This window comes from Lissotriton vulgaris, assembly GCF_964263255.1.
Source record: "Lissotriton vulgaris chromosome 9 unlocalized genomic scaffold, aLisVul1.2 SUPER_9_unloc_2, whole genome shotgun sequence".
Classification (NCBI taxonomy): Eukaryota; Metazoa; Chordata; class Amphibia; order Caudata; family Salamandridae; genus Lissotriton; species Lissotriton vulgaris.
Genome location: NW_028240617.1, coordinates 2,519,355 through 2,538,035, shown reverse-complemented (window position 1 = coordinate 2,538,035; position 18,681 = coordinate 2,519,355). Strand labels below are relative to the sequence as shown.

At 48.3% G+C, this 18,681-nt stretch overlaps 1 protein-coding gene across 2 annotated transcripts in view; it reads left to right on the top strand.

Moving 5' to 3' along the window:
- The window catches only part of LOC147672947 (coiled-coil domain-containing protein 174-like), a 74,551-nt gene that overhangs the window by 8,366 nt on the left and 47,504 nt on the right, over positions 1-18,681 (top strand). For both annotated transcript variants that reach the window (XM_086947907.1, XM_086947906.1), the window contains exons 3-4: positions 4,231-4,331; positions 4,777-4,835. In XM_086947907.1, the coding sequence (XP_086804033.1) occupies positions 4,231-4,331; positions 4,777-4,835 (160 nt within the window). The remainder of the gene's footprint in view (positions 1-4,230; positions 4,332-4,776; positions 4,836-18,681) is intronic.

The window sequence follows — 18,681 nt, the reverse complement described above, 5'->3', positions numbered from 1 at the left end:
GGATGTTAATAATGACAGATTAACTCAGCTTCGCCTATTGAATAATTCAGTTTAAAGTTATATTTGCATTGCTCTCCTTAGTTAGCTTGCATCCTGGATAATTCACCTGATGGCATAAAATGTCGTCCTAGTCTGTCAGACTGAATGTGCATCACATCAATCTTCATGTTAAAGGTCTAGTGTTCCCTAATTTGTTAATATGAATCATTTTCTATTGTTTTCTATCTACTTTTTAGGTTTCGCCTAGCGGAAGCTGCGCTCTGCGCAGCTTTTCCGCGCAGGCGAAATCCTGTTGAGAACCGTAGGGTGCTTTGGTTCGGCCCTCGTCGTTGATTGGCTGGCTCCGTAAACGGAGCCTTGCCATTGGACGAGGGGCCTGTCCGTCAATGCCGGACCAGACACGGGGGCGTTCCCGACATTCTTTGGCTTTTGCCGACGTCACGCGACGCCGGGAACGCCCCCGTGTCTGGTCCGGCATTGCCGGCACCCGCCTTCCTGCTCCGGCCGTCGTCAGCGTCTCTCCTCCCCCTTTCCCGCCCCCTCCCGCTTGCTTCCTGATGCCTGCCTTCCTGCTCCGGCCTCTCCTCCCCCTTTCCCGCCCACTCCCGTTTCCCAGTGCCCGTCTTCTGCTCCGGGGCTCGGGGAGGCTCTTTCAATCCTGAAAATATCTCTCCTCCCCCTTTCCCGCCCCCTCCCGCTTGCTTCCTGATGCCCGGCCTCTCCTCCCCCTTTCCCGCCCACTCCCGTTTCCCAGTGCCCGTCTTCTGCTCCGGGGCTCGGGGAGGCTCTTTCAATCCTGAAAATATCTCTCCTCCCCCTTTCCCGCCCCCTCCCGCTTGCTTCCTGATGCCCGGCCTCTCCTCCCCCTTTCCCGCCCACTCCCGTTTCCTGGTGCCCGTCTTCTGCTCCGGGGCTCGGGGAGGCTCTTTCAATCCTGAAAATAATCCCCGCCGCTCTCCTAGGACAGAAATAGTTAATCTCGGCGAGCAGCGCCGCGGAGGGGGAGTTGCCTGGCCTAGGCAGCAGCAAAAACACGAGCGCGCATTCCTGCTTCTCCTTCAGCTGCCAACATCTGATTAGAAGCGGCGGCAGCACAGTCCGCCCGGCTCTGAGTGGCTGCTCCGGGCTGTCGGGGAGGAGACTGCGGACAGGGAGCCGGGTAGGAGGTACGAGAGCGGCGCAGACTGCCGGACGGTGGCTGCAGGCCCTTGGCAGCGGGAGGAGCCGGCGGACACCCCAGCCCCGGGGGACGTGCGGAGAGCCTGAGGCGTCAAGGACCTGCCTGCTGCCGTAAGTAACCGAGGATGCTCGGTGGCTCGTGCGCTGCCGTGGGGTGTCAGATGGCAGGGTCTCCCGAGGGGGGCCGGGGCAGGCAGCATGTCACAGCGTGGGGCGGTCACTGCAGGCGCGTAGCTAGGGGGGGTACCCAAATAAATTATGAAGGCCGCCGCAACGGGCCAGTGCCGTCCGGGCCGCCGTTTGAAGAACAAGCGCTGCGCACGCAGCAGCACCGCACGTGACTTCCTTACTGCAGCGTCAGTGGGTGTTTGCATTGCCTTGCTCTCTCCGTGCCTGAAATTAGTTGTGTGAGGCCGGGCGCAATAAGCGCGCCTCTGCTCACACGCACGCAGGAAATATTTTCAAAAATGTGTCTCAGTGGCTGCTACTGGACTCACCCGACCCAACGAGTGCCAGTTATCAGTTTCCTAAAGATTAATGTGTGTTGGAGTGGAGCGCGGTGCTATTCGCACTGCCGGCTTGTATGGTGCGTGCTGCAAGCCTCTCCAAGGTGCTGCGGCGTCTGGACCGGAGTTGGATCTGTTGCTGTTCAGTCCGGGAGAGAAATTAAGAGGAGCTTGCAGCGCGCCTAATGAGTCCGGACCATAACTGCCGGAGTCGAGTTTGGGGCCTGCTGCCTCCTAAAAGCTTGTCTGCGGTACCGTGGCGTTCACTCTTGAGGCCTGAGTCTAGACACAGGTAACATACATCCTAATTATATTTAACGTTAAAGCATGAGCCATACGTGCCGAGTGCCTGTTAACTCTGCGTGAACATTTTGACATCAGCCCTTCTAAACAAGGCCTCGGGCTCTATACAACCTTTCTGAGTAGGGCTCGCACCTTGGTACGTCCACAGGGCGTGAGCCAAACCTCACTGGTGGTGCACTGTGTGCACGCCGGCATAGGCAGGGGAGGCAGCGTAATTTCAGCAATCAGGGGGTTTCCTGCAGCCCCCACCCCCAGAAAGTAATTTCTGTCTCCTGGGCGAGCCTTCCGTAATGAGTCCTAAGAAAACAGCTGCTCAACTCTTGTCAACTCGTGCTGCCATTAAGATTTTACTAAAATCCTGGAAACTCGGGCCCCCTGTGTGGTGCCTGGGAAGTGTGCAACAACCAGGCAAGTGCAGCCTATGAGTCATGGACACCCAGCAGAAGCACTATAACACGTGAGCATTCGTGCCAGCATTTCATACAAAAAATTTTAAGACCAGCATAATGCAATAATACTATTTGACCCTCTAAATGCCAAATGAGCTGTAAGCCTCGTCAGTATACAAAAGACAGGGATAAATGAACCATGATGGACTTGTATCATTAATGCTGATAGGGACAACAACATCCATGTTGAGGCTCTACTTCCACTTGCTGGAATAACACGTGGGCAAGTTGTTTGGTTTTGAAAGTAAACGCAAAGTACCAAACCAGAGACTGCGAGCTGCAGCCACTTACAGACGACAGGAGCACTGCCAGCAAGCACTTTTGCTCTCCTGTCCAAATTCACGGACCAAAGAAGCTCTCTGCCTCAGTCTTGCACTGCAGGGAAGACTTCTCGTAGGTCAGGTAAGTCCAGCGAGAGAGCATTTACTAATCTGTGCAATGGGGACATTGTCTGTGTGAGTGTGGGAGCGGGTTTAAGCTACTGTTAGAACTTCTAATTTTTCAAAAGTCTAATTTCTAATCTTTATGTATCTCCGTGCACTTCAGTGCTTGATTTTACTCATGCAAAAGTGTCACTTAAGTATCACACATTTGGCAGTTGAATCTCATAGGTACACTGGAACCACTGAAATGTCACACATAAGCAATCTGAAAACTACACAGTTGTGGGCGTTATGGAACAAGAGGCTCATTTGCAGGCAGTCTGGCCTCACCGTCCTGTTTGATACAGTTGGTTCTCAGAGTGCCCTTCCATTCCTGGTGCATTGTAGCAGTTATAAGATTTTCTTAGAGTTTCTCGTTGCTCAAATGGGTGTAATTTCTGATATTTATGCATTTCCCTCGTCTTCATTGCTTGACTTTGCTCGCGAGAAAGTGTCACTCATAGTAGTTGAATGTCACTCATAATTGCATTACAAATAAGAAAATGTCACACATAGGCAATCTGAAAACTTGCTTCTATGTGTAATTTGGAGTGGAATTGAGATGAGCATTTGTGAGAGCTGTGTGGGCTGTGAGAGCTGTGTGGGCTGTGTGGGCTGTGTGGGCTGTGTGGGCTGTGTGGGCTGTTAGAGCTGTGAGGGCTGTGAGGGCTGTGTGGGCTGTGAGGGATGTGAGAGCTGTGTGGGATGTGAGAGCTGTGTGGGATGTGAGAGCTGTGTGGGCTGTGAGAGCTGTGTGGGCTGTGAGAGCTGTGTGGGCTGTGAGAGCTGTGTGGGCTGTGAGAGCTGTGAGAGCTGTGTGGGCTGTGAGAGCTGTGTGGGCTGTGAGAGCTGTGTGGGCTGTGAGAGCTGTGAGAGCTGTGAGAGCTGTGTGGGCTGTGAGAGCTGTGTGGGCTGTGAGAGCTGTGTGGGCTGTGAGAGCTGTGTGGGCTGTGAGGGCTGTGAGAGCTGTGTGGGCTGAGAGAGCTGTGTGGGCTGTGAGAGCTGTTGGCAATGTAAATAACAATGCCATTTATTTATGAGTTAAAAAAAAAAAAAAAGAAATGTCATGAGCAATGCCAATAACTCTAACTTTTCCAAAGGCGAAACCATTGCATTGTAAATGCTTGTTATTAGATTGAACACTGAAGGCAGCATATCCTTAATTTTAAGGTGATTCTGAGAACACCAGCTAACTATGTTCTGGGTTAGCTGTGTCTTTATGAAAATCAATCGAAATGTCTTCAATCTTATGTCGCATCTTAATTCGACATACTCACATACGCTGACATCTTAACATTACATACGTGCTAATCTTGTCCTCTTGCACAATGTGTGAACATGCATCTTTATGAAGGTTCTGTGTCACTGCAGAAACCTAACATCTGGGCAAAGCAGAACTCGGGGGTCACAGAGAGGGCAGAGAAAGATGCTGAAGAAAGGATTGAAGAGGACAAAACGCTGGACAAATCAAGGTAATGTCAACAGATCTTGAAATGATTTTAGCCTTATGGACTTTCTCTGCTACATGTTTAGCTTCACCCACCATCTGTTACTTGACAGCTCCCTTTTCAAGGGAAATACATTTTTAAAAGGGAAATTACATTAAAAATATGGCTAATCATTCATATTTGATACATGTATATAACTCGCTGAGCCATTGCTACAAAGAAGTGCATTCAACCTGCAAGCCTAGGTTTGTACTCCTGTAGGACCGAATCACCTTTCAGTCTTCAGAGGTTGATAAATAGAGTACAATTACTATTGGTCATAGCAACATCTGTTATAGCTCTAAGACACTGCAAACCTGTAGTAGCAAGTCCTGAACTTTAACAAGTTACCAAAAGCAGTGCTTGCAATTATTTTGGATGTAGTGAGGAGGAGCTATTTTGTGATTTCTTTATTTTTTAATACTTTTAGGCAGAAACTGGAAGAGAAAGCCCAGCTGTATGACCAGATGATCAAAGGAGACTTTCCAGGTAACCATTACACAGACAAAATTCAGTGGTTTCGGCAGTTTTGTATTTAAATGTTTTCTCCTCTGATAAAAGTAATGTCATTTAATTTTTTGTGGTCCAGGCTTTTTAGTACATGGTTTATCCATTCCGTTTTCCGAACTCTACTAACATTTGACCTGTTGCGTCTGCTATTTGTTATAACTTGTGTCTCTTTGCCCACTCGTCTGCAGTATTTAAAGTCCAATTCAGTGTAGCTGGCCAGAGCCCTACAGTACTTACTATCAGCATCTATCATTTTTAGAGCCATTAAAATGTAGCAATGAATTTAGATGATGGCGTTGAAAATCTAGCAAATTGTATTGTTCTCTTGAACAATAGAACACGACCTGTGTTGCATTATGATTGCATTGATTGAAAAGGATTTCCCTCCAGCACAATTCCTTTTGCATTTTGGCAGTGTCAGTAATTATTTCATCTTTACTACATTGCTTTTGTTCGATTTATACATTGCCATCTTGTAATTGGGGTATAATTAGCACCCATTTTTAGGTCTCGGACTAGCGTCCCACGCAGTGGGCGGAGTCCAAGATTTTATTTTTTGGCAGTATGGGGGCTTGAACCCGCCCATCTTCATCTTCTCCATTGGCTGGCCTCGTAAATGCTGGCCAGCCATTGGAGGAGAGGGGCGTCACTCAGTTAAAGCCCCGTCTTTTTGCGATTCGGGGGCGTGTTTTTTGCAGTTTTTAAGCCGTGACGTCATCCGTCACTCAACTGCTAAAAACACGCCCCCGAATCGCGAAAATGGCGGCGCTTTTGTTATGCCATTTTGCCCCGACCGCCGCCGCAGGAAGTTGCAGAGTCCTCGCCCCAGCCAGTAAGTGCTTGTTTAGGGTGTAATTGTTGTCTTCATTGCGGTTGCGGCTTGAGTTTATTTTTTAAAACGCGTATCTCTTTTGTGGTATTTCCAGACCACTAATGAGTGTCTACAATGACTCCGGAAACGCCGTGTGCGTCGGCATTTGTGATTTCTACGAGGAAGAATGCACACATGAGACCCGATAAGAGGAGGGGAAAGGAGGCACGTGATTCATGTATGCTTCTGTGTGTATTTTACCATGTTGACAGAGTGGTACAGGGTGTTTGTATAGTGTGTGGGGGATGGGGAGTTGCATGCCGGCACTGCGACCAAGAGGAGCCGATATCTAACAGGACACTGCAGCAAAAACCTGCCGTCCAGCCAGCGAGATTTCCGAGTGCCCTTTTAATGCTCGAGCATGCCTCTAGTGTTGAATTAAATATTTAGTTAAACAATTGCAAATCGTTGCATTTTAAAGCAAAGCGCATCTCTTTACGAACACTCGTCACGATGCAGTTGTTTTATTTATGTGTTGTTGCGATGTCCCACGACTTGCATGCGCAGGGGCCACACGCCCCTCTTTCTCCCTCTCTCTCATAAACCCCATGCTACGGTGTTTTGCTTACGCTAGCAATTGTTGGGAACGCGCCTCGTTAAGCGTAAGTCTGGTTGGCCCTGTTTTGTCTGGGGGTAATGCAGCCTGTCGGGTAGGGAGCCGCTCCATGAGCAGAGCATCCTAATATTGTGTGTAAGCAGCACCACACGGCCAGATCAGACACTCTGCAGCAGTGTGGCCTCGGATTATTCCCTGAACCCCCCCTCCTCCTCCTTTTATTAGCTGGATTCTGCTGTTAGCCCAGATTTTCTCGCTTGGCCACACGCTGTGCATTAGGCCACATCTGCGCGCCAGCGGCTTCTTTCTTCTGTAAAGCTATTAGGTTTATTACGAGCCCTCGTACTGCAGGTGCACGGGCTCTTTGTTTTCGATAGTCTACTGGGCCTTGGTGCTCTCTTGTGTGCATTGGTTCCCCTCACCCCATAGCTCCATCATGCGTTTTCCGCTACTGTCACCAATCAAAATCACAGTAAACATAAAAACACTAGACGTATTGGCTCCACCAAAGCTTGTTTAATTTATGTATGCGGCAAGGAGATGAGGGCCAAACCCCCTCATCCAGGGAGTTTCAGTTCAGCAAAAGGCTGGCACCAGCCTGGTTTTTGCCCCCAATTCTTCCCACCTGCCCCTCCCCTTTTTCTCTGCTCCGTCTCGCTTCCCACTCTGATCTTTGGCACTTGGCTAAAGCATGCAATGTTTTGCATCAGACACAAGCATTTATTTTTGTAGCATTTGGAAACCAGAAATATGGGGTACACCCTTTTTCAGGTCTGCAAACTTTGCACCCCATGCAGGGATATATCTTGTGCACTACAAATCCTGCCAATTCAAGGCAGAGGCATACCAGGGGCGGCTCTAGGCTCATGGCGGCCCTGGGCAGGAAGCGTAGGTAGGGGGCCCCGGAAGAGGGTGTCCGGGCGGGGCAGAACCCCAACCCCCGGAGCTCAGGAAGTTGTTTGGAAGTGGAACTGAGCCGGTGGCCGCCAAATCCCTGCCAGGGGCCGCCACGCCAATATGTATCCATCCTCAGAGGATTATTATATTAAGGATATATATTGGCGTGGCGGCCCCTGGGGCGTGGCGGCCCTGTGCAGGTGCACAGCTTGCACATGCCTAAGGCCGCCCCTGGGCATACTTCCACTTTTTGTGGCAAAATCCACAATTCAAGAAATCTTACTTAAACAAAGATGAATGGTTTATCAACCTGGGGGACCCCGAACTAGCAACAGTTGTCTGGTTGCTGGGTGTAGGAGAGGCCCTTCTATGGTCCTCGGGTCAGTTAAAGAAAGTGGGTACTTTTGGGAAAGTGCGCACCACCCCTTTGCTGGTAACCTCTACATGCCGGGTACCCTGCAGCTGCAGGATGATTTTTCATTTCTCTTTCATGCAGAATAAACTCATGTGTCAAGCACAGTCCTGAATGCCAGACGCTGACTTGTACACGAGCGATGGTTCAGTGCAAGACAAGTGACAGTCACTCAGCCGGGGAGCGCAGCAAAGGAAACTCAGTGTAGTTCAGAGGTCGTTTCATTTGTCCATCACACTCTGAAAGAGGAAGGATCTGTGCCCTTCCTAAAGGACAGCTCAGTCAGGCCTGCTCGGTTTTGGGCCGACTGATTGTTCTAGACTCTGGATTCTTGCACCTAGAATCTTTTTTTGCTGTTACCATTTCATGCAAGTTTTAGGTTTGGTGAGCAGCTTGTGGATGGCTCCGTTCAATAGACTGTTAGGTGTGTCAGCGAGCATTGTGTTGCAAAAAGAGTCCAAGGGTAGCACAACTATTCGAACCGTGAATGTTCTTCACTTTCAGATTAAGAGCCGGGGCAGCTTAATCGAGACAATAGCTATCTATGTTGTGTCTTTTTCACTTGGACCAAAAGAAGGCGGTGGGCTTTCTGAAGTTTGTTCAACTGATATTGCAGTAGTATTCGGCGCAGTGTATTGTATAGCTTGCAGTGGGACCTGAATTGTGCATGTATCTTACGTTGGACTCTGTGCTTAAGAATGTTCTGCTGAATTGGTGAAATTGTTGATGAAAGGCTCCGGACACTGGTAGTCTGAGAGCACCTGCTAGCCCCCAGGGATCTTTTCATGGGGGGGGGGGGCGGGGCGAAGGGGCAGAGCTGCTGAAGGAGCAATGAGTGGGTGAGTTAGTTTTGCCAGGGCAGGGCTTGGGGAAGAAGACGGAATATATTTTATTTGCTGATTGAATTTCAGGCTTCTCTTGTGCACACCCTTTGATGGGATCTAGAATATTGGAGACTTAAGAAAAGCAGGTCTTGGGGCCACAAACTTTCATGATGAGTTGTATTTTATCACTTTAGAAATTGGAGAGAAAGTGGCTTAGTTTGACTTTTTGGCTGTGCTTGCTCTAGAGGGATGAAGGCCAGTCAAGGATGTGCCGTGAGTGTTGGTTGCATTCTGAAGTCTATCAGTGAGCGTGTTGTGGCCAAGGTGGTAAACCCTTAAGGAGGCCCCTGAGCCTGCGTTTTAGACTTGACTGGGCTGCAAGCTCGCCCTGCACAGGGATGATGAGGGTTTCTGCTTCGTGCCTCTGTTCGTGCCTCTGTTCCCTGCTTGTGCCTCTGTTCCCTGCTTGTGCCTCTGTTCCCTACTTGTGATCCGGTTTTCGTGCCTCTGTTCCCTGTTCGTGCCTCTGTTCCCTGCTTGTGCCTCTGTTCCTTGCTTGTGCCTCTGTTCCCTGCTTGTGCCTGTGTTCCCTGCTTGTGCCTGTGTTCCCTGCTTGTGCCTGTGTTCCCTGCTTGTGCCTCTGTTCCCTGCTTGTGCCTCTGTTCCCTGCTTGTACCTTTGTTCCCTGCTTGTGCCTGTGTTCCCTGCTTGTGCCTGTGTTCCCTGCTTGTGCCTGTGTTCCCTGCTTGTGCCTGTGTTCCCTGCTTGTGCCTCTGTTCCCTGCTTGTACCTTTGTTCCCTGCTCGTGCCTCTGTTCGTTGCTCGTGCCTCTGTTCGTTGCTCGTGCCTCTGTTCGTTGCTCGTGCCTCTGTTCCCTGCTCGTGATCCGGTTTTCGTGCCTCTGTTCCCGGTTTTCGTGCCTCTGTTCCCGGTTTTCGTGCCTCTGTTCCCGGTTTTCGTGCCTCTGTTCCCGGTTTTCGGGCCTCTGTTCCCGGTTTTCGTGCCTCTGTTCCCTGCTTGTGATCCGGTTTTTTGTGCCTCTGTTGCCAAGGGCGTTACTGAGCAGAGAGCTGTGTGTGTGTGGCTCTGTGTGTGTGGCTCTGTGTGTGTGGCTCTGTGTGTGTGTGTGTGTGTGGCTCTGTGTGTGTGTGTGTGTGTGTGTGTGTGTGTGTGTGTGTGGCTCTGCGTGTGTGTGGCTCTGTGTCCACTAATACTCTCTACTACTCTCTAATGCTCACCTATTGCCCTTATAAATATCAACACTATTTATTTCTGTTTAAAAAAAAAAAAATGAAAAAAATGCCATTTGCAATGCCAATAGCTCTAACTAATAGCTCTAACTTTAACATAGCCGAGACCATTGCATTGTAAATGCTTGTTATAGATCTTTTGAACCATGCTTTCTATCTTGAATAGTCTAGTGGCCTAAAATGGAGGATAAACATTCCCATCTTGTTGTATACGTTGAAGTATGAGTCGTAGACTTATGTATAGATTTTGAATGGGGTACTTGGCTGAACAAAATTAAAGGGGAATTGAGGTTATCTATATCTGCTTAATATTAATATGATGTTTGCTAGGGGGAAAATGATAATGTGCCCTACTCTCTTTACATTTTAATCTGTGTAGGCTATTACTTGGTTCACATTTAGTTTCATTGTCATATTTGACAATAAAGATCTTCACTGGTTTTTGGAGTTGAGATGACACTCCATGAAATGCATACAATAGATGATTAATGTAACTTGGAGTCAAACATCATGACTAGAGATTACACATTTTCTTGATCAGAGATTATCTGCATTGATCATCTGCGAGTACAGATTTTTAATCTTAATAGCGTTTTAGAGTACAGATTTTTAATCTTCATAGCCTTTGAGAAGTGATAACCGGAAATAGTGTGGCTTTAGCTTCAATTTGAATAAAAAAATACGGACTACATTTTTTTAAAACAGGTCTATCATGTATGTAAATGTACAGGAATTTATATAGCGCAAATCACCGAGCGGTTTCTAAGCGCTTGCTTAGGGAACCCGTCCTGGTATTCCCCTGTGAGATAACCCCGGCAGGGTATCCGCAAGGTGAAAGCCAGGCATTCCGCCGCGAGGGGCCGTTGTGGAGATTAAGCAAGCTATTGCCCAGAGTCGCAGAGTGTGAACCCGTGAATCGAGTAGGCACCGGAGCGAGAATTGTCGAGTCCATGGAAATTTTAGGACTCAAGACCCCGCCGAGCCGGGAATTGAACCCTGGTCCCGGGCTGACCTCTGCTTCCAGGTCTGCCTCCTCTAACCAGTAAGCCACACTTCTCCAAGTATCATGTTGAAATTATAAGTGACCCCAAAATAAGTTGAATTTCCATAACTCATCGCTTAATTCTGACTGTCATTGTACTTTCATTCAATAGTCTTCTAAAGTTGAATTTCTAGTAAGCTCCTAGTTATTTGCATACACATCATTGCGCTGCTTTTGATGAGATGACTGTAATGCATTTTATATTGTAATAAAGAAACTGCAAATAACACCCTCTAAGAAAAAAGTTGTGCATCATTGTCAAAAGTATGGGAATGTGCTACAAGTCCTTACAGAAGCTGGGATGACGTTATGAATGTTGCCCTTTGGCCTTCTGCCACTTTACCATCATGTGTAACATCGTGACGCTCAGGTACGATCGTGCTGATATTCTTTCTATCAGAGACAGTCTTCCGGTGTGCAACCATGTCCCTTTACCTCCACTCTCGGGACCTTATGACTGTGCTTGCGGCTGTTTCTCTCTGGCCTCACCCATTGGGGTGCGCCCTATTGAAGAGACTGCCCGCGGCACTCACATAGACTGTACTGAGCGATCACTTAATATATGGAGCTTGAATGTTAGATCTTTGGTCAAGCACTATCAGTCAATCCGGGACATGATAGATACGGACTCTCCTGATATCATTTTTCTTACCGAAACTTGGTTACAGGATGCTGACACTGCCATCATAAACCTGGCTTTCCCTTCTACCTATGCGGTGTTCACTTTGAACCGCGCAACTAGGGGAGGTGGTATAGCCATGGCGACTAAATCTTGCTTCCCGGCTGAGTGGAAGGCTCAGGATCTTCCTATGTGTGAAAGCGCCTCTTTTAAGGTAAAGGTTAGTCATCATTTTACCTTTAGTGGCATGCTTATCTATCGTCCACCTGGGAACGACACCACCTTCAAGGCAGCCCTAGTAGATGTGGTTAGCTCGCTGGTTCCTAGTTGTGCTAACTTTAACATCGTAGGTGACTTAAACATACATTTTGATCAGACGTCATCTCTACCCATCAGCTCCTTGCTAGCGGACCTTGAAGCGATGCAACTTAACCAACTAGTCACCTCCCCCACCCATATAGGAGGACATATACTTGACCCCTTTTTCACCACCCTAGTCCGGGCTAGAACATCTGACCCGATGGCGGTGGGTTGGTCGGACCATATGTTGGTTAAAGTGTCATGTCCCTTAGATAAACCACAACTTAAACCTGTGGATAAACAGATCCTAAAGCGCAATTGGCGTAAACTCAAGCTGGAGGAGTTTGTTAGGATAATGGAGGCACAGCCCCTAGGCACACTACAGAATGTGGAACAAGGATATGAACAGTTTTGTAACTGGGTCCTCACCGCCCTCGATTCTCTTATACCCCTGCGCTGGTCTATATGTCACGCTAAAACCCGCAGCCCTTGGTACAATGCGATTCTTGCCGAGCTTAAGAGAACCTGCCGGCAAGCAGAGAGGGCCTGGAGGAAATCCTTTGATCCCTTGCTAAAATCGCAGTACTTTGCCCAGCTCAAGATCTACCACAGAGCTATCTGTCAAACCCGGGCTGCTTATTACGCAGCTGAGTTCTCCAATAGCCCTAACCCTTCCAAATTAATCTTCAAGGTACTTAAAGACCTGATGGGGAAACGGGCTACCTCGCGTGAAATCTGCACGGACTCGCACTGTGAAAGCTTGGCATCCTTTTTCGTCGAGAAGGTGCAGACAATCTATCGAGGATTTATACCATCTGTTCCCGGGGATGCTCCTAGTGCTGTGAAGGTCTCGGTCTCTGAAACTCTGTCCTCCTTGCCGGCCATGTCTAACGAGGTATTTGACACTCTTAGCCTCAAAATTAAATCTGGGTCCCCCTTAGACCCGCTGAAGCCGGAGTTTTTTACTCTCATCCCGCCCCTCTGTCGTGAGCCCATTTTGGACCTGATTAATCTCTCCCTTAGTGAGGGCGTGGTTCCTTCCTCCTGGAAGCAAGCTGTGGTCAGCCCTATTTTGAAGAAACCCAACCTTGACCCCTTGCTCCCGGAGAATTACCGGCCTATTTCCCTCCTGCCCTGGACCGCTAAGGTCACTGAGGCACACGTGAACTCCATCTTGTCTGCCCATCTCTCTCGTAATAATATTCTTGACGAGAGTCAAAATGGGTTTCGCTCGCAGCACAGCACTGAAACTGCCTTGCTCTTTATGACTGACCATCTGCGGTCAGTGCTGGATGCGGGGCAGACTGCGGCGCGCCTTTTGTTAGACCTGAGCGCCGCGTTTGACACGGTGTCTCATGACATCTTGATGCGGCGTTTGGAGGAAGTAGGTATCGCTGGGAAGGCTCTTCAGTGGTTCCGCTCTTTCCTCTCGGACCGTTTTTTTAAAGTAGCCATTCCACCTGGCCAGTCCTCTTTCCACTCTCTGGGTCTGGGAGTCCCTCAGGGCTCTGCTTTAAGCCCCACACTGTTCAATCTGTATGTGAAACCGCTGGCCGCTGTCGTCAGGCAATGTGGCCTTACCATGACATCGTACGCCGACGACACGCAGCTGGCGGTGACACTTAGTGGGGACCCTGAGGTGAATGCGCCCAGATTCCGTGCAGGACTTATAGCTGTGGCTAATTGGATGCGTAACAACTGCCTACAGCTTAATGCTAAGAAAACCGAGGTCCTGATCTTAGGGAAGCAGGCGGAACTTTGGGGAGACCAGTGGTGGCCTCCCGAATTGGGGGTGTCTCCCATTCCAGCGGCCGAAGTTAAAAATCTGGGGGTCTGGCTGGATTCCAACCTCTCTTTCACCAGCCATACAAAGAAGACTGCAGCTACCTGTTTTGGTATCCTGCGAGGAGTAAGACCTGTCCTCAAATTCTTCGACCCTCCCACGCGGCAACTGGTGGTTCAGGCCTCTATCCTCTCTCGGCTGGACTACGGGAGTGCCCTGCTGCTTGGAGTTAATCAGGCTGAGGCTACTAGGCTTCAGAGGGTGCAGAATGCTGCTGCACGGGCCATTGTGGGCCTTCCGAGACGACGCTCCGTCTCCACCGTTCTGACCTCCCTTCATTGGCTTCCGGTCAGACAGAGAATCAAATTTAAGGCTCTCTGTCTAACATTTAAGATCCTGAAGCTTTCCTCCCCACCCGCCCTTGCGGGCCTTATTTCTTCGTATGTCCCTACGCGGTCCCTCAGGTCTGAATCTCACCATCTGGCGATTAAGCCAAGATTCAGACTGAGCAGGATGGGAGGACGCTCCTTTCGTATTCTGGCGGCTGATTTATGGAATTCCCTTCCTGTACACATTCGTGCCCTAAACAGCCTAACTCTTTTCAGACGCGCCATCAAAACCCACCTGTTCGCCTCTGTTAATTGATTCCCTGCTCAGCTTTACCTGTTATGTTGTGGTACCTGATCAGGCGCCAGGACGCCCCTTCGCTGGGGCAGCTGTGCGCCAAATAAAAGTTATTAACATAACATAACATTCATCCAAGGTGTTAATAAAAAATGGTTTGTTTGCTTGTAAAATTGGCCCAATGTTACATATTTGCTTTGAAATATTTTGTTTACCTCTGGGCTGGTTTAGGGTAATGGAAGTTCCCACATGTTACTTGTACACTTAATCTCCCATAGTGAAGACATTGTGGTGGCATAGGAGACAAGCACTGGCGTTGCCAATAGGTCTCGCAGTAAGAAAGTTGGAGCTATTGGTTTTGTAAATGACAAAGCCCTTTATGTTTTTAAAATGAAAACAAAAATAAAAGGCATTGTTATTTGCAATTGTAATAGCTCCAACTTTCCTACTGCGCGACCTATTGGCAACGGAGAGAACAACACGAGTGGTGGGTGAAAACCACAAGGGAGACGCACGCACGGAGACAAAGTTAAATAATGCGTCACCAACACGACACACGAAAGAAAGAGAAAAGGAACAACGGAACAGTGGGATAGGAAACATTACCTATGAAAAAGGGAGACACAAAGGAAAATAAAGGAATGTAACGAAAAAGAAGCAAAAATATACGTGAGAAAAGAATAGAAAGGAAAAAAATAAAGACAAGTACGGGAAATGCAAGGGGGGGGTGGGTTGGGTTCACAAGGGAGAGAACAACACGAGTGGTGGGGGAAAACCACGAGGGAGATGCACGCACGGAGACAAAGTGAAAAACAACACGTACCTGATAATGCAGAGCGGCCGGGAAACTGAAAGTACGGCCGGCCTGTGGCCGGCCATGAATAATTAGGGGAGGAGAAGCCCTTTGATGTGCTGTGCGGCCGTGAATGGGCGTGCTCGTTTGGTCACGTGATTCACGTGAACTTAAACAAAACCGCACGAAAGAAACCCTTCTATGGGCCTAACAAAAAATAACTTGCATTGTGTGCCTTACTCCTGTAAGGAGTAAGCCATAAGTACTACAAGAGTAAGTGATTTACAAAGCCTTATAAAACTGGAAATCTGAATGCGTGAGGGGTAAACATTAGAGCATGCTGGAGCAAGAGAAGTAAGGTCTCCAAAGCCACCAAACTGAGAGTGATGTTGCGGTTACTATGTTTAACATGGTGAGATGGTCACCTGAAGGAAAGGATGCTGCGCTACTCCTTAGCGCCCCTACTGGCCTCATGAGGCGTATTACTGGGTCCAGTACCGGAGGTCACGTATGTCGAAGGGCAAAGAACACAGACAGTCCAGAGAGGGGCGGTCAGTGCGGTGCATGGCTCAAGCGGGGTGTCATATAAGGCGCTCAATAATGAATAGGATACACTGCAGAAGAGAAAAGTGTTGGCATGTCTAACTAAGTGCATACTACAGGAGGGGTGAAAGCCACAAGCAATGTTATAAAACCCCATTGGCAGCCAGGGTAGTAATGAATGGAGCAGCCTCTCACCAGACAGGGTGGGGGGAGGTTGCATCTGAAAGGCCTACAGACCTGCACGAGAATTAAGTAAAGAAGTAAGAGTGGTCCTTGGAGATCACTGGCCTGATTCACAAACATTCTGCCATAAGAGTGATCTAATTACTGCTGCCGTATTCCTGAATTCCAGGAGTACACTGGGAGTGCTGTCCATTCAAATATTGTGCGTTTCCATGTCCCGTGCATAGCCTTTCCATAATGAAACATCCCCTTGCATTTTGGAGCATTCTTCTGTAGTGGAACTGAAACAGATAGCCACATTGTGGGATGTGTCACTATATGAACAAGGAATTGGCAACTTATGCCCTACTGAAAAAGGTGCAGCTTCTTTGGTCCACAAAGCCATGGCAATGACGAATACAACAAAGATGTCTGTCCACCAAAGACCAGTCACAATGCTCTGGCTCACTCACTGCCATAACTGGTGCTGTCACCGAGGGAGAAGTGCTCAAGCTGCTGTACGAGGAAGGATTGGCTTTAGTTCCTTCAACAAACGCCGTTTCCGAAGACATAATACCAAATTATGAAAAGCCTTTGTCATAGTTTGTGTGCAGCAAGCATTTGCAATTAGTGATCGACTTGTACTGTCGGAAATACTTTTTTGGCCATTACCTGCTGTAATTTGGAGAGTGGAAGCACCTTCTGTCTGTGGCCCGTCGCATTTTCCGAGCATGTGGTAAGAGACCCCCCACCCCCAACCCTTTTCATAACTAAGGAATATTTGACAATGAACGTCCTTGTTCTGCTGTCATTTTTTACTACAAAACACAGATTGGAAGTGTTATACTTTGAGGAGCCAAGTGCTGCAAAGTACATTTGTTTTAGTCTAGTTCAAGATCAGTTGGAGGGTGCTACATTACAAGCGATTACAAAATCCAAAGTTAAAACTGAATGCAGGATTTATTTCACGAAAGGATGTTGAAATAAGGGGGAGAGGGTGGGTGGGGTATCTTGAACAGGCGCACAATGACGCTTGTAGTATCCTATCCCTAGAGGGAGATCGGACGATTGTTATGTCAATTAGTTTAAAACCGTTGTTTGATAGGCAGGTGTCAAGGAGCGGAGTTCGGCGTTGGCCTATTAAGCTGCTTAAGCGACATAAGAATGTCTTTACCACTGTCGATGGTCCGATCTTTACCGTTCGCCTTTTTGTTGAAGCCCTGTCCAGGTGTAAAACTGAGCAATAAACCTCACCTTAACCTGCTTGACTTGGATAGGTGCAAACAAATGTGCATAAGTGTACCTCTCAGACCAAAATCCGGTCGTCAGTGGGGACGCGGAGGTGGAAAAATGCAGACATTCCACACCTCACTAATCTCCTTATGACATCAGCCCCAGAAAGATCATGTGATCCTGAAACCATGTCCACTAATTTTCAAGATTGGATCCTGAAGGCAGCTAATCAAGTTGCACCTGAAAAATTTTATCGTCCAAATAGAGCCACTCCATCTGCCCAGTGGTATACAGAGGAGCTGCGACTCCAACGTCAGTATTGCAGAAACTTAGAAAGGCGCTGGAGAAAGCATTATAGCCCCCCCGCTAAGCAAGTCTATAAAACTGCACTGGCAATATATAAGAAAGCTCTCATTACGCAAAAGAATATTTTTTTCACTGGCCAAATTGAGCAAGCACAGAACTCAGCCGGAATGCTTTTTCAAGTGGTGAGCTCTCTTTCTAATCCTCCAACTGGACCCACAACTGAGAATTCGCAGGAATTCTGTAGCTCACTGGCTACATTCTTCACCTCTAAGGTGATGGATATCTACTCCACATTCTCCAAAGAACCAGTGGGAGGATCCATGGACCTATCCATCCATCCAGCGCCCACTCACCCTCTCTTCGCTCAGTTTCGGTCAGTCACTGAAGATCAGGTCTGCATGCTTGTTGCCAAGATCAAATCTGGATCTCCGCTTGATCCATGTCCTCCCCTCATAATGAACCAACTACATAACACCATCACCCAGCCGCTCACCGATATCTGTAACTCCATCTTCAAAACTGGTGTCTACCCTGAGATTTGGAAGAAGGCTATTGTCAAACCTCTGCTCAAGAAGCCTTCCCTAGACCCCACCGTTACGGCCAACTATAGGCCTATTGCTTGCCTTCCCTTCCCGGCTAAAATCGTAGAGGCCATTATGAACCAACAGTTGTCAGAGTTTATTGAGCAAAATGGACTCTTGGATGACACTCAGTTCGGGTTCCGGAAAGGACACGGAACCGAGACAGCGCTGATAAAGGCCTCCGATGAAATCAGACATATTATGGACTCGGGAGGAGCGGCAGTGCTTATCTTGTTGGACCTATCGGCGGCCTTCGACACGGTCGACCATGTCATCTTGGTCGACCGTGTCGCAGCCCTCGGGATTAACCATCTGGCAAAAGAACTCATAGTTTCTTTCTTAGCTGACCGTAAGCAGGCAGTCAAACTGGGTAATCATTACTCACCGACGTCTGAACTGCCTTGCGGGGTCCCTCAAGGATCCTCGTTAAGTCCGACGCTTTTCAACATTTATGTCGCGGACTTGGCGAGGGTCATCAAATCTTATGGGATGCGTTTAACCACCTACGCAGATGACACCCAGCTTGTGCTGGCGGTGCATAAGAACGGCCCAGTGGTAGCAGCTAAGCTTCAGGAGGGGTTACTGGACATACAATCATGGATGCACAGGAACTGTTTGAAGCTTAATGCGGAGAAAACGGAGGTGATGACCTTTGGTAATATCTCTCCAGAGTGGTCCCCGACATGGTGGCCCAGTCAGATGGGCCCTCCTCCGGTTCCAGCCGCCAAGGTCAGGAATTTAGGAGTGATTTTTGATAGCAAGTTATCCTTTGGATATCATGTTAACAAGGTGGTCTCTGCGGCGTTCTTCATGCTGAAAAAAATAAAAAAACTTCTGCCGTATTTACCAGCATCAGCAGGAAAAACACTGATTACTACCTTAGTGTTTTCCAAGCTTGATTATGGAAATGCTCTCTTTTTCAACACGCATAAATGCATCCTGAACAAACTTCAATCTGTCCAAAATATGGCAGCACGGATACTGCTCAACATACCCAGACGCCACTCCACTTCGGCAGCCATACGTCAG